This window comes from Myotis lucifugus, unplaced genomic scaffold, assembly GCF_000147115.1.
Source record: "Myotis lucifugus unplaced genomic scaffold, Myoluc2.0 scaffold_39, whole genome shotgun sequence".
Lineage (NCBI taxonomy): Eukaryota > Metazoa > Chordata > Mammalia > Chiroptera > Vespertilionidae > Myotis > Myotis lucifugus.
This window is the reverse complement of record NW_005871087.1, coordinates 4576048-4600492: the sequence shown is the minus strand read 5'-3', so window position 1 is coordinate 4600492 and position 24445 is coordinate 4576048. Positions and strand designations below refer to the sequence as shown.

The following is a 24445-nucleotide window of genomic DNA, read 5'->3' as shown; positions in this document are numbered from 1 at the left end:
TGACAGATACTGCTACCTATGGCCATTACCTGTGAAATATTATTGTTATTTCTCATTGCTGCCCAAATGCAGGGCTAAATTGCATTCATGCATGTTATTGTAAGAAGGTGGGAAGGTGTAATTAAATTTTACAACTGTAGAAGTGAATGCGTTCAGGAAAAGAACCAGTAGAGATGTAAGAAATCTGGACTGTTGGCTCTAATTCTGCACAACTAAAACAAGGTGACATCATGCGGAAATGTGGTTATTTATTGACAGTTTTCTCCCCCAGCAACTGGAATTTGAACAGGAGACTCCCATTACGCAGATAACTCCCAGTGGTGGTAGTGGAAATTACCTGTGTAACCAACCCTCCTGCCCAGATAGAATGCCAGATGCCTGAGAGCACTTTTAATTGCAATGTACCTCCCTTTGCAAAAAAAAGCTAATTGCATCTGCTTCCCTTTCCTTTAGGTATCCAAGCAAGGACAGGAATAATGAAGAGACACATGTGCTAGCGGCAGCCTTTTGAACCACACAAGAAGGAAATCAGCGGTGTGGACAGAGCTGGAACCGTTGCCATGCTTGTCTGTTGGAGTAAATGAGGAATGGGCCTGTGATTATGCGGACATTCCAGCATGAATCTGGTAGACCTGTGGCTGACCCGTTCCCTCTCCATGTGTCTCCTCCTACAAAGCTTTGTTCTTATGATACTGTGCTTTCATTCTGCCAGTATGTGTCCCAAGGGCTGTCTTTGTTCTTCCTCTGGGGGTTTGAATGTCACCTGCAGCAATGCAAATCTCAAGGAAATACCTAGAGATCTTCCTCCTGAAACAGTCTTATTGTATCTGGACTCCAATCAGATCACATCTATTCCCAATGAGATTTTTAAGGACCTCCATCAACTGAGAGTTCTCAACCTGTCCAAAAACGGCATTGAGTTTATCGATGAGCATGCCTTCAAAGGAGTAGCTGAAACTTTGCAGACTCTGGACTTGTCTGACAACCGAATTCAAAGTGTGCACAAAAATGCCTTCAACAACCTGAAGGCCAGGGCCAGAATTGCCAACAACCCCTGGCACTGCGACTGTACTCTCCAGCAAGTTCTGAGGAGCATGGCATCCAATCACGAGACAGCCCACAATGTGATCTGTAAGACTTCCGTGTTGGATGAACACGCCGGGAGACCATTTATCAATGCTGCCAATGATGCTGACCTTTGTAACCTCCCTAAAAAAACTACCGATTATGCCATGCTGGTTACCATGTTTGGCTGGTTCACCATGGTGATCTCATATGTGGTGTATTACGTGAGGCAAAATCAGGAGGATGCCCGGAGACACCTTGAATACTTGAAATCCCTGCCAAGCAGGCAAAAGAAAGCGGATGAACCCGATGACATTAGCACTGTGGTATAGTGTCCAAACTGACTGGCATTGAGAAAGTAATTTGTGTGCAATTGCAGTAGAATACATGGTTTACTTCTCCCACCCATTGTAAACATTTAAAACTTTGTATCTCCGTTTCTTTTGAATTATGCCATTGTTGGTCTTTTAATAGACATGACAACACATCAAATGATTTTAGTTTAGGTGATCCACCCCTTAATTGTACCCCCCGTGGTATATTCCCGAGTCAGCTACTATCTGAACATTAGTTAGCTCCATCTCACTATTTAATAATGAAATTTATTTTTTTAATTTAAAACCAAATAAAAGCTTAACTTTGAACCATGGAAAACAGAGTGACTTATTGGTCAAGAAATCAGTATAGTCATTCTATTGCTTTAAAGAGGAACAGACAACTCTGGTTGAACCTAAAGAACTATCATAATGAAAGATGTGTTATTAAACCCTACTGTACACTGGGGAGCCATTGCTGAATTATTTACCAAGTGAAGTATCTGTCAGACTTTAGAATACTGTACTGAGCCTTTGTAAACCCAGGTGGGAATACACATTCTGCAGAGGCTTAATCAATTGGGATGCCTCCAGGTGTTTGTTATCTAAAAGTTGGTGTGTTTAGCTATAAAGGTCTTTTTATAGCTAAACACACTACTTCTACTCTATTCTAGAAATGTGGAAAAGAAAAAGACAATATTCTGTCTTCAACGTTACCTTCTGGTGAACAGGGGTATGTGACAAACAGAAATAGCCATGGTCAAAAGGAAGGTCCTAATCAGCTGTGTGCAAGCACGGTGCAAGGCATTCTAATACTACTATTATGTCTGTCAGCCTTCACTACAGGATGAAAAAGTGACAACTGTACCCCATTTACATAGGAGGAAACTGTGGGAGAAACAGTTTCAATGACTTGCCCGGTAGAGTATCGGAACTTGAATTTGAACCAAGTCTTCCTCTCTCCAAAGATGGAGGTCTTCTCATTATGTTCCTACTGGGTTGGTTTAAAGAGATATAAACTACATATTTAAAAATGCACCCATGCAGTGGGGCCTTGACTTACGATTGTTCCGACTAACGAGTTTTTTGAGATACCAGCTGTCTCTCGACTGATTTTTTGCATTGAGTTGATAGAGTAATTTGAGTTAACGAGCTCCTTAACGAGCTTGGTCTCAGAACGAATTAAACTCGTAGGTCAAGGCCCCACTGTATTAGGTTTAAAAAATGTATATACCTCAGGATATTATGTCCCTGATATTGTTCAGTGATATCTGAACAATAGGAGAAAGCTCATTTAGTTCTTGGAGTAGGGAAGTGTGTGTGTGTGTGTGTGTGTGTGTGTGTGTGTGTGTGTGTTTGTTGTTGTTTTGGGGGGGTTGGGGAGATGTTAGGGTGCCATTACAGATAATTCTCAATATTTGGGTGGGATCTCATCAGATGGTGATGTAGCCAAGGAAGACAGAGGAAGCAGAGAGCAAAGGGATAAAAGTGTAGGGAGGTATTTGGGATGAAGGAATTTATATAGGGGGAGAAGTGAGAGACAAATTGGAGGCAGACCATAGGGATCTCAGTTCCAGACTCAGGAATAGGAGTAACTGATGGTATTTATGGAACACTTACTATGTACCAGGTACTTTTTTGAGGTTGTCTTAATTAATCCTTACAATTACCCTATGAGATAGTCTTTTGTGAATGAGGAATCAGAGACGTGGGAGTTTACGTAATGAATTCAGTTCCCTAGAGCTTATAGTAAGTAAAGCAGGTAATGAGACCCAATCAGTCAAATCCAGAACCTACAGACCTCTTAACCACTGTACTGTATTACTTTACAGTCATAGACTTTACTACATAAAGTTGTTGGCTTCCCAGACCTAGAGGTTTGCACACTTCTGAGCTATGGTTGCATTAAAAAAATAAGAGAGAAAAAAATAGCCCTTTGTGGGGCTTTGGTAAGAAGGAGGTATCCTTTGCCATTTTTACCTACATCACCTTTTCTAATCCATATTAGGTTAGTTTTGGGCCTCCAGGAATCACATTTCTGCCCTTAGAAAGCACTATCATTTTAGACATATCAATTGTCTTTAAAAGTGTTACTGGCATGAACCATGAGGGTCAGACCTGCTGTAGGGCTTTCAGACCAGGCTACATTGGCACAATTCCCTCCTCCCTCTCCACCCCCCCTCACCCCCCACCCCACAAACGCCACTGGTTTTTCATGTCCACCCTAGTCTTTCTAAAAAGTTTAAAGCCTAATCTAGGAGCCTGAGATGTGAAATTCAGGATATGGGCCCCAACACTCCTGCATTCCAGCGAGAAGGAAGCCAGACTGTCAGCTTTGAGGGCTAACTGGATTTGAAGACCTTCAGAGAATTTGGAGCTTTGCTGAAGATTTAACGCCCCCTGGAGGACAACATTATAATATATCTCTGTAAATAAGACCATAGAAAGATGCCTACATATATATATATATATATATATATATATATATACCCCTTTTTAATCCCCAAAGAAAGGAAAATCAAGCCTTTGCTAAGATAACCCTTTATAATTTTAAATAATTTGTATTTATTTGAGTGGTGAGTCACATTCACTTTAGAAACGCTTTCACAAATTACATACACCTTCGTACCTTCTAAATGTTTTAAATAGCAGCTTCTTTGCTCAACCTTCTCCTTTAGCTTCATAACTTCAACCTTTTACATTAAAAAATACCTGGGGATTTTAGCCTTATCATTGACAATATGTTCATCGGTGAAGCAAGGGAAATCATAAAACATTGCAACCCAACTGGAACATTTTTAAGAAAGGGCTAAAAAATTATGTAATGCAAGATTTAACTTTCAAGAACACGCTGGCAAATTGTAATGCACTGATATACAAATTCTGCCAGGTACACGCTGTTCTTTTCATGGCCTCCTCTGATTACCCACCATAATTCTTGTTCTGACATCAACAAGCATAAGGCAGTCTGAGATGTGGGTAGGTTTTCCTTATTGGCTTGAGACGTTCAGTTTATAGAGTAAGTTCGCTCATTTATCTGGCACAGTTAGAGAACGAAAACTCCGCTTAATTAACTCTTCAAGGTACTAGAGACAGGCCAAGTCTTAGAATGTCAGGACTGGAAGAGTCCTAGAGATCACCTCACCCCCTGATTTCACAGGGTTGAAATTGAAACCCTTCAGGCTTGGGGATTGACACTCATGTCTCCACAGTCCTCCTCCAGCATCCCTCTCAGAGAACCAATTGCCTCTCCCAGTAAACTGTTTCCCAATCTTCAGAGAAACAGAAGAGCATAATAATATACACCATGAAAATATCACTGGCTATCAGCAGCTGTTTCTTGAGGATTCAGAAGGCATTTAAGGTTTCTACATTGTCACAGAGCTATAATAAGGAATAGCTATGATTCTAAAAAGCTTCTGATTTTTTCAGATATGGTGAGAGGATCTGTTTCACTTTCACAAATAGTGCACGATCTGGTTTTCCAAACGATCTTGGTGCAACTTCCTGGGGAGGAAGAGCTGATTAGCATTTGTTCCCTTGACTAACAACATACACCCTGAGTGGTCAAGTGCAGCCCTGCTGGTAGGGAGGGAGGGAGTGCGATTAAGCAATGTTCTTCTCCATTTCCAGAGCCCTTTCCCAAAGTGGTATCATTGATTCACCAGGTTGGCTGGGTCTGATCCACACAAGGCAAACCAGAGGCAAACACATTTACGACACATTTGGAAATGCCCTCTCAGCCCTCTCCCAAAGCCAAAGAGGTGAATCAGAATTCAGGGCAAAGGAAGACCTGAATTCCTCATTCCACGTTTGCCCAAACTCATTACATGGATGGTCCCAAATGTACCAAATGAATAAATGGGTCACATAGACACAGCAAGGAGAACTTCTCAAGGTCCAAGACTTTTCCATTCCAACCCAGAGAAGAGGGGTGACAGTAAAAGGAAATCCACTTCTATGTATGGCTCTAACTTCTTCAACATTGAAAGAACCAAAGCTAGTATGAATCACTTAAGAAGTGTGTGTGTGCGTGTGTGTGTGTGTGCACGCATGTGTGCGTGTGAGCGTGTGTGTGTGTTCCCCAAGTTCAGTGAAAACCTCATGCTTCTCACTAATGGCAACTGAGTTGATCATGCTTGTTGATAAATCAACTGAGTTGATTATCCTTTGACTGATAAATGTTCTAAATTTTGCTCATTATTTTTTTTTTTAAAAAAAGAATCAATGCATTTACTTTCTTTCCCTGTGAGTGTCTGGGCATCCAACTGACAAAAGTTTTTTAGATCTGACCTTACAAGCTAGGCCCCTAAAGAATACACTAGTTGGGACCAGCATTCTATTTTTTGCTTTGATATTTTATTTATTTATTTTCTTCAGAGAAGATTTGTAAAATGGAGGACAATCTGAAATCTGGCTGTTGGTCTAAAGATGAACAAACCAGCTGTTGGCTTTGAATGCTAAATAGATTTTAATGGCCCATAGTGCCCAGCCACGGTGGCTCAGTGATTGAGCAGTGACCTATGAACCAGGAGATCATGGTTCGATTCCCGGTCAAGGCACATGCCTGGGTTGCAGATTTGATCCCCAGTGTGGGCATGCAGGAGGCAGCAGGTCAATGATTCTCTCTCATCATTGATGTTTCTATCTCTCCCTCACTCTTTGAAATCAATAACAAATTTTTTTTTAAAAAAAAAGGCCTATAGTGAGTCGGATAGGGCCAATCCAGCTTCCTTAGGGTTGCCCACATTTCTTCTGGAAGAAGAATACATAAAAGATGCTGGTTGGCCCTCAGGGTCTTTCATCCTCACAGAAGTCTTGCCAATTCCCTATCTCTCTGAGGAGTGAGATGCAGTAATGAGAAGAGAATGTGAAATGAGAAACGAAGAACAAAAACTTGAAAAAGTTCTACCCAGAAGCAAGGCTTTGGGGGAACAAGTAGGTCTGACTTAAATTGACATTTTCAGCACTTCACCATTGACAAGCCCTATCTTCACATTGAAACATGAACCGAGGAAGTCCTGTGTATAAATCACAAATAACCTTTTACAAATGAAAGAGGTTTCACCTTTCCCTAACCAAAGCTATTATTCACTTGGCATAGTGTTCCTTCCATCTGTTCCTACCTTCCCTAGTTTTCACAATAGCCCTGCTATGTATACACTATCATTGTTCCCATTTTACAGATGAGAAAGCTGAGACCCTGAAAGTATTCTGCCCCAAATCACACAGCTAATGTGCAATAGTGGAGCCAGATCCAGCTACCTGCAAAGTCCTTTGTTCCATCTAAGGCACACTTCTTAGTCATGTGTCATCCTTTAGTTTTATGAAGTCTCATCTTATGGCCCTTAGTTTTAAGGCCCAAGATAAAAATAAAGGATAGGGTAAGACATTTGTCTTAATTTGGTCAAGAGAGACATGAGGTTCAAAAGAAAAAGGCAAGCCTTAGCTTATTCAGCCAGTGAGCAGAAACTGGTATTTGGGAACCACAATGGGTGTGTTCATCCTCTCTTCACACCCATCCCTCTGTGCCCAACCCTGAAATCCCATGTGTACCGACAGTCAACCATGGTCTTGGGAAGGAAAGACATGTATATTGCTCTCAATCATGAAAATTATGTCCTTTGGTTCCATGGTTGCTCCAGGGATGGTGGTGACAGTGGTGTCCAATGCATTGCTTTATGGAAGCCACATCTACCCTCACTCCTACCAGCCAGATTCTAACTGGCACCTCCTGCATGCATTTGCATGAGGATTTTCTCTGGCCACTTACAAAGAAGGTTGAAGATGCTAGGGAGTTGCCACCCTCTAGGAGCAGCCCTCAACTGATGACTACTGGGGACTCGATATATAAACAACCTGCTCTTTTGCTCCTGGAAGCATGTATCTATCCCACAATAAAACTCTGCTTTCTCGTGTCACCGAGTTTCCCCAGCCTGATGAAGCTCTACTTGCTCATCATGGTAACGTGTTTGGTGAGGCATGACCAGGTATTTTGAGGGTCTTTCCTTCTTTGTCTCATTTCTACATTACCCTACCAGCATCCCCTTCATCTCCCACATAAACTCTTTGGACTCAAATCCTTGCCTCAGTCTCTACTAATTAGAAGAACTCAAACTAAGATACCTGAGTATACCCTACATCAATGCTTCCTGTGCCTGGCTAATGATCTGACAGATTGAGACAGCTTGTGAAAGATTTGGGTACCTATGCCTGACCCAGACCTCTTAACTGTGATCCCTGAAGGTTGGGTTCTGGTCTCTGTGTTTCCTGTTGGTTCCTCTCTTCTCTGGAGATCTAGGGTGGTCAATCAGTAATCAGCAATCAACAGGACAGCCTCTACTGGGAATTTCTTCTCCAACATTGTGCATGATGAAACTTTGCTGCCTTAAAAAAGTAAACTGCTGTCCATCATGGAGAGTGTCATATGAACCCATGATAAAGTTCCTCTTTTGCCTCACATGCCATGAAATTAAGAGAGAAAAAGAAGAAATCTGTGCTTCTAATTTAGTAGCTGTATTTCATCGAGCTACAGTTTAATTTCCTCTTCTTTCATCTTCTGCAACATGTACAACATCAGTTATTCTGATTGTTTTAAATTCCTTATTGGAAATGTTCTATTTTATTACAAGTATCTCTTTAAGACTCCTCAAACCCTTTATGTAATGAAACAGGGGGAAAATGTTGTTTATTTCCTACCTTTTACATTTTCCTCAAATTTATAGAGTGTTCCAGACTCATTTCTTGTTCTATATTGCTTAAGTTCTGATTTCTTATAATTTGTTTCCCCATGCTTTCATGATCCAAAACAGTTTGATATCCATTATCTTTTCTATGAAACTATCCCTGAATCACCAAGATTCAGGAACACAAGTTTAAGCCTCACAATCACACAGCCCCCAATAGCTATTTGTCACATGACTCCCCACCCACTTTGAAAGAAGATAGAAAGTATTATAACGTCATTTTCCAAGGGCAGTAACTGAGATTCAGAGATGCTAAGTGACCCACCCACGGTGTCTCCAGGTAACAAGTGAGCGAGCTGGGACTTGCAGGAAGCTCTGTTTTCAACAAAGCTCTTGCTCAATTCACTTCTCATTTATGAGACATGAATGCCTTCGGAGAAACTTCGGGGAAGAGCAAGGAGAAGAGTAATGGTTCAAGACAACATCCAGTTTTGGGCGGTGAAAAGGTTCACATTTACCTCGACTCAAAGTTGGCAGATTATATCATCATTATTCAGATTATAAGACAACAAGCAATAGTACTTTATTGTGGGATTCCCACCCTCCATTTACTCTTTCCAATTGGTGCCATAGTTATCACTGTAATTGTGTTCCCCTCAAAAGTTGTTTTATCACCCAGTGTCTCAGAATGGGACTACAGTGGGGCCTTGACTTACAAGTTTAATTCGTTCCGAGACCGAGCTCGTTAAGGAGCTCGTTAAGGAGCTCATTAACTCAAGTTACTCTGTCAACTCAATGCAAAAAATCCGCGGAGAGACAGCTGGTATCTCAAAAAACTCGTTTGTTGGGACACTCGTAAGTCAAGGCCCCACTGTATATTTAGAGATAGGGCCTTCAAAAGGATAATTAAGTTAAAATGAGGCCTTTAGGGTGTGCCCTAATCCAATATGACTGGTGTCCTCATAAGAAAAGATTAGAACATACAGAGAAATACCAGGGATGTGTGTACCAGAGGGAAATGTGAGGACACAACAAGAAGGTGGCCAACTGCAAGCCAAGGAGAGAGGCCTCAGAAAATCAAACCTGCTCATATACTGATCTTAGAGTTCCAGAACTATGAAAAAATAAATAAATTTCTGTTGTTTAAGAAATGGTATTTTATTATGGCAGCCTCAACAAACTAACACATCATATTAACCCATGATTTCCAGGAAGTATTTTGCAGGAAATGCAATTAATCAATGCCATCACACATCTGTGTCATGCTTAGTTTTTACTAGTTGTACCGGTTAATAAGGTTAACAATGCAGATTTCTTTCAGTAGATGGAGTTACACATATGTTGAGATATATGCGATTTGATATGTATGCTAGTTTGTTGTATTGACAACAAGCTTCAAAACTTCATATGTCAAATTTTCTGAAGGTGTTAACATCATAGATATTTTTACGCTTAAAAATGTCGAATTTCGTGCCCAAAAAAAGAGCATTTGTGGGAAGTTTTAATTCATTATTTTGAAGAAAAGTGCTGCTGAAAGTTATCATGTACTTCAGGAAGCTTATGGTGAACATGCTCCATCTCAAGATACTTGTGAACCCTGGTTTGAATGCTTTAAAAGTGATGATTTCGATGTGAAAGACAAAGAACATCCAGGTGAACTGAAAAAGTTTGAAGACCAACAATTACAAGCATTATTAGATGAAGATGCATGTCAAACTCAAAAACAACTTGCAGAAAGTTTAAATGCTGCTCAGAAAACAATTTCCTATCATTTACAAGCAATGGGAAAGATTTTAAAGGAAGGAAAATGGGTGCCATATCAACTGAACGAAAGACAAATACAAATGGAAAACCAAAAAGTCCTCAGTAAAATGTTGCTTCAACGGCACATAAGAAAGTCTTTTTTGCATCAAATTGTGACTGGCGATGAAAAGTGGATTTATTTTGAGAATCCCAAACACACAAAATCATGGGTTGATCCAGGTCAACCATCAACAGTGACTGCAAGGCCAAATCAATTCGGAAAGAAGACAATGCTCTGCGTTTGGTGGGATCAGGAAGGTATGGTGTATTATGAGCTTCTAAAACCAGGTGAAACCATTAATACTGATCGCTACTGACAACAAATAATCAATTTGAACCATGCTTTGATCGTAAAACCACCAGAATGGGCCAGAAGACACAGCAAAGTAATTTTGCTTCATGATAACGCACCATCACACACTTCAAAACCAGTTAAAGACAGGTTAAAAGATCTTGCCTGGGAAGTATTAACCCACCCGCCAGTATTCACCAGACCTTGCTCCTTTAGATTACCACTTGTTCTGATCAATGGCACAGGCACTTTCCATGGTTCCTCTGTCCTCCATCAAATCTCCATCCCCGCGTGCTCACACCCCCTGGCGGAGCGGGGTTCCTCAGCCACCCGGGCCTCACTCTGCAGCCCTCCTGAACAGTGCCTGGCTCCTCAGTGCCCCACACCTTTCTTACCTCAGGGCCTTTGCACAGGTTGTTCCTCCACCTGATGGACATTCCCCCTCCTCCTCTTTTTTTTTTTTTAAATATATTGATTTTTTACAGAGAGGAAGGGAGAGGAATAGAGAGTTAGAAACATCAATGTGGAGAGAGATAGAGAGTTAGAAACATCGATCAGCTGCCTCCTGCACACTCCCTACTGGGGATGTGCCCGCAACCAAGGTACATGCCCTTGACCGGAATCGAACCTGGGACCCTTGAGTCCACAGGCCGATGCTCTATCCACTGAGCCAAACTGGTTAGGGCCCCCTCCTCCTCTTATAACCCTGAGCGCACTGTGTCATCACCCGCTCACAGTCTCTCCTCCTGTCTGCACCCTGAGCTCTGTGCGACTGGGCACTGCACTGTGCTGGTCATTTTGCATGCCAGCACAATGCCTGGCACCAAAGAGGTGCAGGAAATACCTGCTGGCTGGCAGAAGGGTGGCTGGACCGTTCCCAGAGCGGGGAGGGAATGGAGCCCACACTCTCCCATGGGCCGTGGGTGGTGCGTGGCTGTGTGGAGGGCGCGCACCCTGTGAGGAAGGCTGGAGACCTCAGAGGGTCTCAGAGAGGAAACTGAGGCAGGCCAGGTCTTTGGGAGGCTGTGTAGGACACTGCCAACTGCACGCTCCTGCTCCTGTGCACAGTCCACGAACCTGGAAGTGACAGTGTCTCTGAACCCCGCCTCAAGGGAGCCCCTCCCCTCCCCACACCCACAGCACACGCTATGTCTGCAGGTACAGGAGGCTGTATGGCCAGGTCATGGGCCTCTCTCCTGCTGCCTCACCTGTGGCTCTGGGACTTCCAGGGTCGGGCTCTTGTCTTCCTCTCAGGCTACCGCGCCAGGCCCTCCTGCACACGGCCCCCGAGGGTCCTGAGGCTGGTGTGGCTCTTCATGAACCCTTTTAATAATATATGTATTTTTACTGATTTCAGAGAGGAAGGGAAAGCAAGAGAGAGAGAGAAATATCAATGATGAGAGAGAATCATTGATCGCCTGCCAACCGCACGCCCCACACTGGGGATCGAGCCCATAACCCAGGCATGTGCCCTGACCGGAAATTGAATCATGACCTCCTGGTCCATAGGTCGATGCTCAACCACTGAACCAGCCCATCTCTTCCTGAGTTTTCACCTTCCACACCATCCCCAACATAGCTAAGCCCTTTTCCATAGAAACCATGCCGCCCACAGAGAAGGCAGGCCCATGGCCCTAAAGTTTAATGATGATACGTGAAAATAATAGAATCAGACAAATACATGGACTTATGAGGCTTCATGAAACCAGCCTAATTACTCTAGCTAGGCAAAATGGCTTCACTGTCAAGTTTAACCTGAGGTAGCCAAAAATAGATTTAAACTTCATCAGAGATTAAATGGTCTTAGATCTGGTTGTCAGAAAAGGATGAAATTCATTTTATTTGAATGACCTCTTTTAATGAAGGCTTTAAATCAAAAACTACCCGCTTGTCACCTCGAAGGAAAATAACTGAGCTCATGTTAATGCAGTTTATTAAATTTCTTTTCTAATCTTTGACCTGAGAGTCATAATCAGCTGGAATCTTCATCCTCACAGCTCTTCCTACATCTCCATCCATGTGGGGACCTGTTTCTTAGGTGGTCTGGGCAACCTTTGAGCATTCATTCAGGAGACAGGATATGAGATGCTTGTACCTTGAGCTCACAAATAGAGATGTTCTTTAAGAGTGGATGAAAACAACTGCAATATTCTTTCCCATGCCATTCAAATCTCATTATACAGAGTCTAAAAGGCCAACTAAACTATTGTAAAGGGTTAAAGTCTAGTTGTCAAAAAATAAAATGAAGTGAATTGTTTTTAAGACTCAATACAATCAAATGCTCTCTGGGGCCCTTTTCTGTTGCAGAAATCTAACACATACCACACAATAATGAAAGTAATTATTTTTTAGTTGATAGTATATATTAAGCAATTAGTATGTACCATCATGCTAAGCACTTTTCATGCCTTCCTTGGTTACTCTTCAGAGCAAACTTCTGAGGTAGATACTATTATGTTTCACATTTTACAGAGGAGGGAAATGAAGCAGAGAGAGATAATTAATTCACCTGAGGTAACACCTCCTCCAGGTGCAGCAGAGGTTTCAGCACAAGCAATCCAACTCCAAGGGCAATCCAACTCAGAGTGCTGCTCCAGGCCAGGAGAACATGGGTCTACATTCTCATCATCATAATATTTAACACTTGGGCTAATTCATTTAAGCCCAAGAACACTATGCATCATTATCATCCTCATTCTCTAAGGATCTATACCCCAAACCTTTAGGGACTCCCCGGGGTCCCTGAGCTGGTAAGACAGAGCAGGGACCATGACATCAATCTTCTGATACTTGAAGTTCTGTGCTGCATCTCCTTATGTCAACATCACATGTCCCATCCCAAGTCTGGCCGTCACTCCTGAAGTTAGCAACCACCTGTCATGGGGAGGCAGAGCTGAGCATTTTGTAAATTAAGGGATGTTGAACTTCATCAGTGTTAATTATCTGTATGTCTTGACCAAGCTGCCATGCTTAATAAGTCTTGGACATTCTAAGTTATAGACTATACAATTTAATAACTACCTGAATGTTTTATTTCCACCTAACTACATTGCACTGCCAGTACTGAGATCTGTAAGAGGTCTTGCTTAAGAGGATAAACTAAAATGATCACATTATGGGTGTATGCTGAATCCCAATTGCTCTTTTCTATCACAGCATTGGGTATGTCAGCCATAAGGTATACCCTTTTCTTTGGGAAAATATGCATAAATTTAGTTTTTGATTTTTCCTAAACAAGAGAGATATGTCCAAAACACAACTTTGTGATTCATCTGGAAAGCAAAAATCAAAAATTAGAAAAATAGCAGCTTTGGGGATGAAGTAATTGCCATATAATTTTAGTCTTCTTTTTCTTAGAGTTTTAGCCCTATCTAACTTAAATGACATTTTTTAAAAAAATATATTTTTATTTTTTTCAGAGAGGAAGGGAGAGGGAGAGAGAGAGAATCATTGCTTGGCTGCCTCCCGAACACCCCACACTGGGGATCGAGCCTGCAACCCAGGCAGGTGCCCTTGGTCTTAGGGACCCTTCAGTCTGCAAGCTGATTGAAATCAAATCCGGGACCCTTCAGTCTGCAGGCTGATGCTCTGCCCACTGAGCAAAACCGGCTAGGGCTTAAATGACATTTTGAAGTGGCTGTTCATATAGGTATTATAGGAATCAGAAGGCATGATGTAAAGAGCCAATAGGAGGAAAACAAATAACCCTGTAGAGACTGGACTATGACCCAATGCCCTATGACTTGCAGCACCTGTCCCTGTACAGAAGTAACAGTGTGCCAGTTCACAGTCCAGGCTTTAAGAGACATCGAATGCTTCCACTCACCCTCCTGTGCTCTTGCTATTCATCATGAGAACAACATATCTTAGGTAGCCACAGGTCTAAGGAGAATGAGACACCCATGAAACAGAATTCCCAAACTTCCTGAAGCAAATCACCTGGTAACTTGAAGCAGAGTCACCCTTGCTGACCTTCAGAACTATAAACAAGAAAAATAAATGTTTCCTCCTTGTCTTAGTCTGTCTGGGTCTCTATAACAAAGACACTATAGACTGGGTGGCTTAAATGTCAGAAAACAAACTCTCACAGTTTCAGAGGCTGGGAAATCCAAGATCAGGATGCAGGTAGATACGTTGCCTGGCGAGAGCCCACGTCCTGGTTCATAGATGACATTCTTCTCATTTACCCTCATATGGCGGAGAGCAGTCAGAAGCAAGCTCTCCCAGGATTCTTTAAGACAGCACTCAGTCCCTGAGGGCAAAGCCCCCATGGCCTCATCTAATCCTAATTACCTTGCAGAGGCCCAATCTCCTAATGTCAACCATGACATTGGGGGTTAGAATTTCGACATATGGGTATTAAGAAGACACAATTCAGTCCATAACATTTTTTTAAACCATTGAGATGTTTAGGTTTCTTGTTATGCACTATTATGGCAACAATAGCTGACTGTTACAATCTATAAGAAATAACTCCAACAGTTTATCTAAAGCTAAAGGTTTGAACAAAAGAATTCCTTCAAGAATTTTGTCTACTGCTTTAATTTAGTAGTCCCCAACATAAGTGGCAAGAAAATGATTAATGCCACTGCTTTCTAAGCCTGGAGGACACCCTTTATTTTAAAAGGATATATACTATGTGTATGATGTGCTTAGAAGCAACCCAAATTCTTCCTTTGGAAAATTCTTTCAATACAAAATGTCACTCTGGTGTGTTTTATCTGATTATCACATAAACGGCAAATAACTATAGGCATACTGGTAAATATCAGCAAATGTTAAGCTCAGTTCCAAAAATCACCATAAATAAGTTTATTGGAAGTCATTCCAGGTCATATGTCTATATTTTATCTGGGCTATCTCCTCGAGATTGCCTGAAACCTTCATAAAACGTAAAGAACACATAATCCATGGGGAATGGAATGTGTTGAGGTTTTGCAAAGTAATTAGTACTTTGTTTAAGGACCAAAGTACATTGAGAAGATGCTAAGTAGGTGTCAGGAATGCCAAGAATTTTCACTTCGCTTCCTCATTCACATCCTGGTGTCAAAATGCATTGATAGTCCACAGTGCAGCCTGGTATGACCTGCAAAAGATCCCTCACAGGCTGTATCACTGCACATGTCACAGCTATCCAGTGAGTCAGATCTAGCTTTGAATCCTTGGTTTTCCATTTCCTGGGAAGTCACCTGGGGTGGTTTAAATGCTATGAACTTAAGTTGTTTGGACCATAAAGTGAGAAATAATAATAACTATCTACTGGGGTTATTATGAAGGTTAAATGAAATGTTGTGTGTCAAGTGCATAGTAGAGTGCTTAGATATAAGTCATAAGACCTAAGATTTAGGTTCATTATCATGTGCTGCTTTGACATCTGGTGAAATTGGAAAGGAAGGAGTGGACTAACTGATAAGTTCCCTTCTGCACACTCTGATCCCCTGAATAAGAACCCTCACCAAACAATCCTCCTTTATCATCAGGACCAGGCACAGTCCTTGATTATCCTTGAGTAGTGTACTTCAGTTTCCTGCCAGCCACAGGATTATTCAAACAAGTCAAGTACTTCCTCCCATGCAAACCAGTGAGCACCTCAGTCTCTTACTCCTCCAAAGTCTGCCCATGGCCCCTGGCTGTTTCCTCGGTGCCCAAGTGCAACCCCTGTGCAACCTGGCATAGCGTGTGTCCTCTGGGCTATAAGTACATGCGACTAATAAAGGCTGTCAACCTTATTTGTCCAATGTTGGATGTCTTGTGTTTGGCCATCCTTGTAGAGCAAAATCTCTTTCTTACCAATGTGGTAAAGAAGAAATGATCACAACACATACCTAACAATGCAAATAATAAATGGTAAATGATATCAGAATTAAAAAAAAAACCTTAATATTGCTCTCCAGCCTCTTAGAAATTCCTTTACGTTGCTTATCCCAAAGCAGAGAGGTACTCTTCCTCTGTACTTTTTCACCCAGAAGCTGGCATTTGGGTACTGGAACTAAGGGGTGGGAGTAAGGTCCATAAATGGGAAGAAATCAAGAGGCCTTTGGCCTCTATACTTCTGCTCCATGTGACCCATAATGCATAAGAAACAGAAATAAAAAACACCAGGTTCCATAGTCACCATAATTTTCTCACCATATCTAGGGTATCTCACCCCCCTGAGATCCTATGGGACCATCCGAGGGATGTGTCGGAGCATCCTGGCTCTGTTGTTGGCTGTGTCCCAGCATCCTGGGGGCTTTCTGGCCTGTGAGCCTGAACATATAGCCCCAGGTGGATGAGGAGAAGCAGGAGTGCAAAGAGGACCTCCAAGGAGTCTGAGGAGGCTAGAAATGGAGACAACACTTCATAAGTTTCTGGCTGCTACTACTTCCCAAGGAACACTTCTTTTTGACGGTTCAGTCATTACATTAAGTAAGATGCAGTGACCATGCTGTTCACTGTTGCCTTCATAGCACTTAGTGTGATGCCTCACATTTAGAGGGCTCTCAGCAAACATGAATTATTGATTGAATAAATGCAGAGAAAACGAATTTACTATGCACCTAGCACTAGAGGAGAGTACAATTTTAAAAACGTGGTCCTTAAACTTAAGGAGACCAAATCCAAAAACATGTGGAACTGGAGGAACTCAATGTGGGAAGAGTTGGTGGCGGCTCCTTGAAGAAAGTGGGGGATGGAATCTGAAAAGATCTGAGCCCAGCCAGTGTGGCTCAGTGGTTGAGCATCAACCTATGAACCAGAAAATCACAGTTTGATTCCCAGTCAGGGCACATGCCCGAGTTGCAGGCTCAGTCCTCAGTGTGGGGCATGTAGGAGGCAGCCTATCAATGATTCTCTCTCATCATTGATGTCCCTATCTCTCTCTCCCTCTCCCTCTTCTTTCCCCTCTGAAATCAATAAAAAAATCTTTTTAATTTTAAAAAAAAGATCGGAAAAGGGAATGAGGATGAAACAAGGAGTCAGCTGGGAGTGGAACAGGGTGGACACATGCCTGTGTGTTCCCATTGGAGAATATCCTCTTTGTTCCATGCCCCCTATTTCCATAAAAAGGAAGCAAAAAAATGTAGTTGACTGGGCACATGAGGTCCTGCAGGAAATGCTTGTGAGCCTTTAAAACAAATCACCTTCTATGCATGCAAATTAAATCAAAGGAGATCTTGTGAAAAGAGGCAGCAATTGTGTCCCATTTAGCTTTCTTTCGAACAGCAGCATTATTAATTTTAAATGTTCTCATCTGTGAAATTTAGTGTGCCCAGTGTGATGCTAAAATATCCTTGAGATAATGTAAATGAATTCCTACCTCAGGATAAACTCATGAAAAGTGTCAGTTTCCACTCAATGCTCTTTTTCATTATGTGCAGAATAAAAAGGGAGCCATGCTACGATGAAGACTTGACAAAGCAGTATTGAGGTGACAAATATCTGAGGCATAGAAGTTGAAATGTGACATAAAATACGATCACTAAAGGAAAATAATGGTTTCTTTCAAACTTTCAAAAAATCTCATTATGGAATTTAAAAAAAAAAAGGAGTCATGCTTTTAGGAAAAGGCCTGAAGCCAACCTTTCTCTTCTACTCTGCAGGTGTGGTTCTGTGTCAAAATATTAGAAATAGAAGTTGAAATACAGTCTTAAAAGCCTGGATTAATGGACAACATCTCATTAGTAACCTAAACATAGTTGGTAACCTTCAGAGTAAAAAAAAAAATAAATGTTACATCTTGAGAAATTATCCCGCTGCCATTGTAGATAGGAAAGATACAGGCAATTTACAAATGTTTTATGGCTGATGTAAATAGCTTCTGAGTATCAATTTTTAACCTAAACACACACACACACACACACACACACACACACACACACACACAACTTCCCTAGTTATTATTTTAAAATAGAGATTTCATTTTAAAGCAAGCTGACAATTTCATCTGTTTATGTTTGATGAATTTGTTTCAATATCTCACTATTTCCAAATAATCTGAAGTGTATAATTTCTTCCTTCAGTTAGAAATTCTCCATGATGTTGACTGAGCTTTTTTTTAGGGATTAGGGGCTTGTGATTTGGTTTTATAGTGTCTCGTTGTCATGGTAATGTGAGATGCGTTCCCATATAACTCAGGGGAAGCAGTGAATATTTTCTTGGTCATTATAATTCCAAGTTATTGTTTCCAAAGAAAGTCAACATTAAATAACCATGAGGAATAGTTTTTCCAAAGTGTCCAGACTTGCAAATCCAGGAGGGAAAGTAAACTTTGCAATAGTGTGATGTATAGAGATACGTTAGCACATATTCCATATGTAATTTCTAGAGAAATAAGTTTTTTCCCCTGAATTTTCAAAGCAACAGCTTCTTTTCTTGCAATCACATCTCCTTCACAAAGAAATGTGGCACTTGGGTTGCAGGATGCTTCAAGACTTCTCAGGTTCTTTGGATCTGCAGATGAAGGGGAAGAATGGAAACTGTGACTGGCAGGAAGTTTTCTATTTTTAGCTGTGGTGCTTCCAGTCCAAGGCTCCACTTGTAGATGATTTTTATCACTTTCAAAGTTTCAGGAGGACAAAGATGGATCCGTTTACTTTCTAAAGAAGAAAGAAATCCGCAGCATTTGTCGCAATCTTGTAGAACTAATGCCCTTTCACGGACAAATGCTTTCATTATAGAGGCTTCTGGAATTCTACAGCATTCTTCTAGGAGAAGGACCAGGTGTCCAAGGATGGAGATTGTTATCACTCTACTGGAGGCCACCCGCCAGGAAAACAGTGGTCCACTCCTGGAAGACCCATCACGATAGAGTTTGGCACTTGCAGCCAACTTAGCCAAGAGCTATAGCTCAATTCAGGGTCAAGATACAGCCAATCTCCCTTTTATATAGAATTATTCTGGCCAATTAAATATGTTGACTGGTTTACACTAAATGCTATGCATTAATTCTACACCAGCACTTACCACATTGTACTCTATGCTCTTACTCTACCCTTCAAGTAGCTATTCACTCTTTGAAATCAAAGACTTCCCTTGCAACTGCCTACCTACCAAGACTCTGAAGAAAGCGCTTGATAAATATATGAGTGTTCTATGAATGTGTATGAATATGATTGATCCATTTCCCTGACAGGATTTATGCTTGATTTCTGGCCTCATTGACAACAGGAAATCAGAGGGAGGAAGAACACACCCAGTCTCTTCTGAGCTGCCATGGGCTGCTATCTTCATGCACTCTATGACATGTATGTTCTATGACATCTAGGGCCAAAACTCTTCTTTCCTCCTGCTTTTGGAATTGCAGGGCTGAGTTGAACACAATCCTGCATTACAATGAAGACAGAATCTTTCAGAAGACAAAAACAGTATCCAGTCGCTGTTACACAGAGATGCCACAAAATCCTTGTGGATCTGGCAGGGGTCAAGGGTACCCAGGATCCATGTAATTGGTAGTATTGACCTTCCATCCTGGCAAAAGCACATAATGCCAGGAACATGCCTTTACGTGCTCAGTAAATGCTTTACTTTTAGGGGGGAATAGACTCCAAAAGAGGGAAACTTTACATTGGTGGCTTATACTACATATTGCTTTTCTCAACACAGACTCTAGCTTGCTTTCCTAAGGTATAGAATTGGTCAAACTAAAAATTACATTTTAAAACTGTCAGGAAGGTAGAAATCCACAGGGGAACTAAATTTCACCCATAGGTCTTAGAGGTCAAGAGAGAAAATGAAAGCAGTGCCCCACATTGGAAAGACCCAGTTTGGAGCTAGCAGATATATGGTTATTGTAGACATTGGGACGGCTCGAGGTCTAGTCCTTGGCCTCATATCGCTGACTGCTCGGGGGTGTCAGCAGTGATGCTCCTAGTAGAGAGCTCCCGGGTATGTGTTGATCCATTTGGCTGCATTCTTCTGCATTGAGTGACATCTAAGCCTGAATCCCTGTTTACTGCTTACTACCATCTCATCTCTCTTTCTGATTAATCGCCACAGTGGATTCTGCTGTCAGTGACTAACAGCCTTAACCAAGAGTACTCCATCATGGCGTCCTTCCAAAAACGAAAAAGAGCCCCTGCATTCAGATTTAACCAAACATTTGGAAAAGGTCAAATGAGGTGTGTGTGTTTTTGTTTTGTTTTGTTAAATAAATGTAAGATATATATCTATCAAAATAAACATAGTGATTTCTATGTAATATCTCTAATATTATAAAGTAGAGAGAGAGAGTTCTTTTTTCTATGATTGGAATCAATATAGTTATCCATGTATGCAAAGTTTATGTAGTCAGAAATTTTGGGGGGGAGGGGGAGTAAAGTCTATTTTCCTTTAATATTCCCAAACCTTCCTTCTAAACCCATGTCTTCAAATTAAGAACACTGCTTCCTGCCAAAAGTTGATAAGGATATTTTAATTAGTGTTAGGAGGGCCTCCTAATTTGCAAATAGATATTTTAAAATTGTGATTTGTAAAGTTAAATAGCATTCACCATATTTTGCCCTTCTGGGGACTTTCTGCTAGAGGACTCTTAGTTTTTTGGGTCCAGAGTTTTGAGGCATTATGTATAAATCATGGCTTGAGTCTTGGAAGAAAATTGAGAGGCAGAGATACCTGTATTTATTTTAGATGAGAGAGCTAGCCAAAGGTCATTCTAGCAACTGGATGCTTCTTCATTTTGAAAGGAAGGAAGGAAGGAAGGAAGGAAGGAAGGAAGGAAGGAAGGAAGGAAGGAAGGAAGGAAGGAAGGAAGGAAGGAAGGAAGGAAAAAAGAAAGAAAGAAGAAAGGAAAGGAAGGAAGAGGCAGGCCTCACATTACCCTCTAGTTTCAGAACAGAAGCTAGACACTTGTCCCATTTCTTTTAAATTAGATTCCTGTTTTATTTTTGTTTGAATTCTCCAGAGTGTAGTCTTTCTTTAAACCTTAATCACTTTGCTAGGAAACAGTATTCTGTTGAAAAAGTCAAAGATGATCTTGTCTGCCCAGGGAAATGCTTGTTATTGTCTCATAATTAAATAATCTATGTCAGAGACTGCTATATATTCACCACAAACTGTTCCCACTTTGTAGTTAAAAGAATGAACCCCCCTACCCCCTGCCACTAAGATGTTCAAGATATCTACAACCTAATTTCTAGAACCTGTGAATATGTGACCTTATGTAGAAAAAAGGAAATTTCAAGATGTGATTAAGAATCTTGAGATGGTCCCTAGCCAGTTTGGCTCAGTGGATAGAGCATCAGCTGGCAGACTGAAGGGCCCCAGGTTTGATTCTGATCAAGGGTACATACCTCAGTTGCAGCTCAAGCCCCAGCCTGGGCCCTGGTCAGGGCGTGTGCAGGAGGCAACCAATTGATGTGGCTCTCTCACATGAATGTTTCTCTCTGTCCTCCCTCCCTTCCACTCTCTCTAAGAATCAATGAAAAAAATATCCTTAGGTGAGGATTAAATTTAAAAAAAGAATCTTGAGATGTGAAGATGATCCTAGATTATCTGGATGGGCCAAATGTAATCACAAGGGTCCACATAAGAGGAAAGCAATAGGGTCCAAGGAAGAGCAGGTGGTGTGATGACAGAAGCATAGGTCACAGAGGTAGAGATGGAAGACTCTACTCAGCTGGTTTTGTAGATGAAAGACGGTGCCATGAACCAAGGAATGCGAAGCTAGAAGAGAAGTCAAGGAAAAAGATTCTCCTTAAGAACCTCCAGAAGGAATCCAGTCCTGCCAACACTTTGATTTTAAGACCTTGACCTCCAGAACTGTAAGTAAATAAAGTTGTGCTGTTCTAATCTACTAAATGTGTGGTAATTTGTTACAACAGCAAGAGGATATACATACATTATTCCTGGGCACACAGTTGGACTACATTTCCCAACTTCCTCTGAGATACCATGTGGGCATGTGACTGAGTTCTGGACAATGGAATAGGCAAAAGTGAGATGCATCACTTCCAGGTCAGGGCAATCAAATACTTTTAGTGATCTTTAATGATCTCCTTTAGCTAGAGGTATGAAAATGATGCAGCAGAGCTCTCTAAGACTCCATGAGGGGCTAGAGCCAGAATGTGGAAGGATCCTGCTCCACTGAATCTCCACATGGTAAGTGGCTCACCAAAGAACCCCAGTGAACTGATGCATAAGCAAAAAAGAAAAAAAGTTCTAATGGGGTCAGCCACTGAAATCTTAGGTATATTGTTATTCAATAGTTATCCTCCATAACTAATATGTTATTTAATGAGTAAGTATTTATTAAGTACTTACACTATACTAAGGCTCTAGTAAAATGGCAAAAAAGAGATGACATGAGTTTTTCTCTCATAAAATGTATAATGTTCTTAAACATCTTTCTGATACTTAGTGAAAAACCTACTGGTAGCTCTTTTTAACATTAAAGTATGTTAAAGCTTATCCATGTGGAAAAATGTGAAATGATGTTAGTAACTATGTGGATAATAGATTAGTGACTCCCCTGTGGAATAATAACTCCTATTAATCAAGGTATGCTAACTTTATAACAAATAACCTGAAAACCTCAGTGCTTTAAGACAATGACATTTTTTCTTCTCATTTCTGAAAAGCCCACTATGATGAAATTTTTTGAGTAACTATCATGCGAGGGTTGACTCAGGAACACATTTACTTCAACCCTGAAGCTCCAATGTTCCGGGGGGCATGACCAGCCAGAGACGAAGTGGAGAAAGTGTGAGGAGGGTTCACAGGTATGTTTACCTGCCGAGGACCAAGGATGGACCCTCCACTTACTATTAGCCAGCACTGACCCTATCATTCTTTCCAGCAAGGGAGCTGGGAAATGTCCTCCCTGATGGATAATCATTTCCCATCAATTACTGTCACTGAGACATCTCTGCCACAGAATCATTGGGCAACCCCTTAAGAAGGATTTTTCTCATTTAACCTTAAAGAAAGTCCTGAGGCTGTTGATATTTCCCTAATTTACAGATGAAGAAAATACGTCTCAGAGAGGGGAACTCACAAGGTTATGCAGACACTGCAGCGGGCAAAGCCAGGATTCAAGAAAGTTTTCAGAGAACTTTGCATCTGAAAACTTGTACAGTCTTACATAACAATGAAGCAGAAAAGAGACAAGCACCTAAATTTACTGTTGCAAAGATAGATGGCGCCTCACTTTCAGAAAGGATTATTTAAAGTCTTAGGGAATAGGAATGACTGTGAAAGGCCTGTACTCAAAAGTTTTGTTCGCCACGCTAAGGGGATATTTCTTCCTTCTCCTTCAGTACCCCAGGGAACTCGTCCCATCCTCACAACGGCATTGCTCCATGTTGGGGATGCTCTGTCTCTAATTTAACCTCCACTACAGCCTGCACATTGTCTATATTCTCTCTTGGAATGTAACCTGTGAAACAGCTTCAATGCTGAAAGACAAAAATCAATCCAGGTGGGAGCAGTTCCTTAGCATTTTGCTTTCTACTCCAACTCCCTCACAGCAGTGTTGGAGGGTCCCGTGGCTTCCCACAGGGAGTTCCCCTCCTGCTGCCCTGGAGGAGAAGCCAAAAAGAATCCCAAGTTTTGCTCTCGGGTGTCCCACACTAGGTGATTAGGTTGATGCTTACCTTTGAGTGAAAGGAAATTGGATTTGATTCTGGGAAGCCCTGCCCGGTGGGGAGCTCCAGAAAGGGGGAGAATTCCTTTCCCAGAACCTCTCTTTCCCGGAAGTCTTCATTCACCTCTCCCCGCAGAGGTCATTGTAGCCATCACTTGTGTCTGATTGCACTGTGCTCTTTGTGTCAGCCCAGTTCCCAGCTCCACTGTTAGTCAGGGCCAGGGTCCATAGAGGCAAGATATTTTTTAAATTGATTTGAGAGAGGGAGAGAGGAAGAGAGAAAAAGATAGAAAAGGACAGAGAGAGAGAGAGAGAGAGAGAGAGAGAGAGAGAGAGAGATTGATTTGTTGTTCCACTTATTTATGCATTCATTGGTTGATCTTAGAGGCAATTTTATATCCAGGCTAGTGGCTCCTGTACATAATGGGAACAGTATTTCCTGTTTTCTCTGCTTCAGCAGCTCTCTGTACTGACTACACTGTGTGGTCAGTGTAGTGAGAAGAGGAAAAGAAGGCCTAGTTTAGAAGCTGATAAAGAGAAGGGGACAAGGGCAGGAAAGTAAAAGGAAAGAGAGACCTCAATGGAGGGTCCATCTGCATAAGTATATCCACACATGCAATTCCCTCTTTCTGAAATCACTGCTTTCCTCCGTGAAGGGGCTCTGGCTCCTGTTCCCTCAGAGCTCACAGTCTGCACATTGTCCTCCTGCAGTTTATTCTCCCGACCC

The 24445-nt window shown here is 41.6% G+C and overlaps 1 protein-coding gene across 1 annotated transcript; it reads left to right on the top strand.

Moving 5' to 3' along the window:
* Nucleotides 1–457: 457 nt before the first annotated feature.
* LRRC3B (leucine rich repeat containing 3B) lies at nt 458–1719 on the top strand. Its single transcript, XM_023752911.1, has one exon. The coding sequence runs from the start codon at nt 618–620 to the stop codon at nt 1395–1397; it is 780 nt and encodes a 259-aa protein (XP_023608679.1). The 5' UTR covers nt 458–617; the 3' UTR covers nt 1398–1719.
* The last annotated feature ends 22726 nt before the right edge of the window (nt 1720–24445 follow it).

What these genes read in the sequence shown, in the direction of transcription:
- LRRC3B (XM_023752911.1), top strand. Translation starts at nt 618, where the DNA reads ATGAATCTGGTAGACCTGTGGCTGACCCGTTCCCTCTCCATGTGTCTC.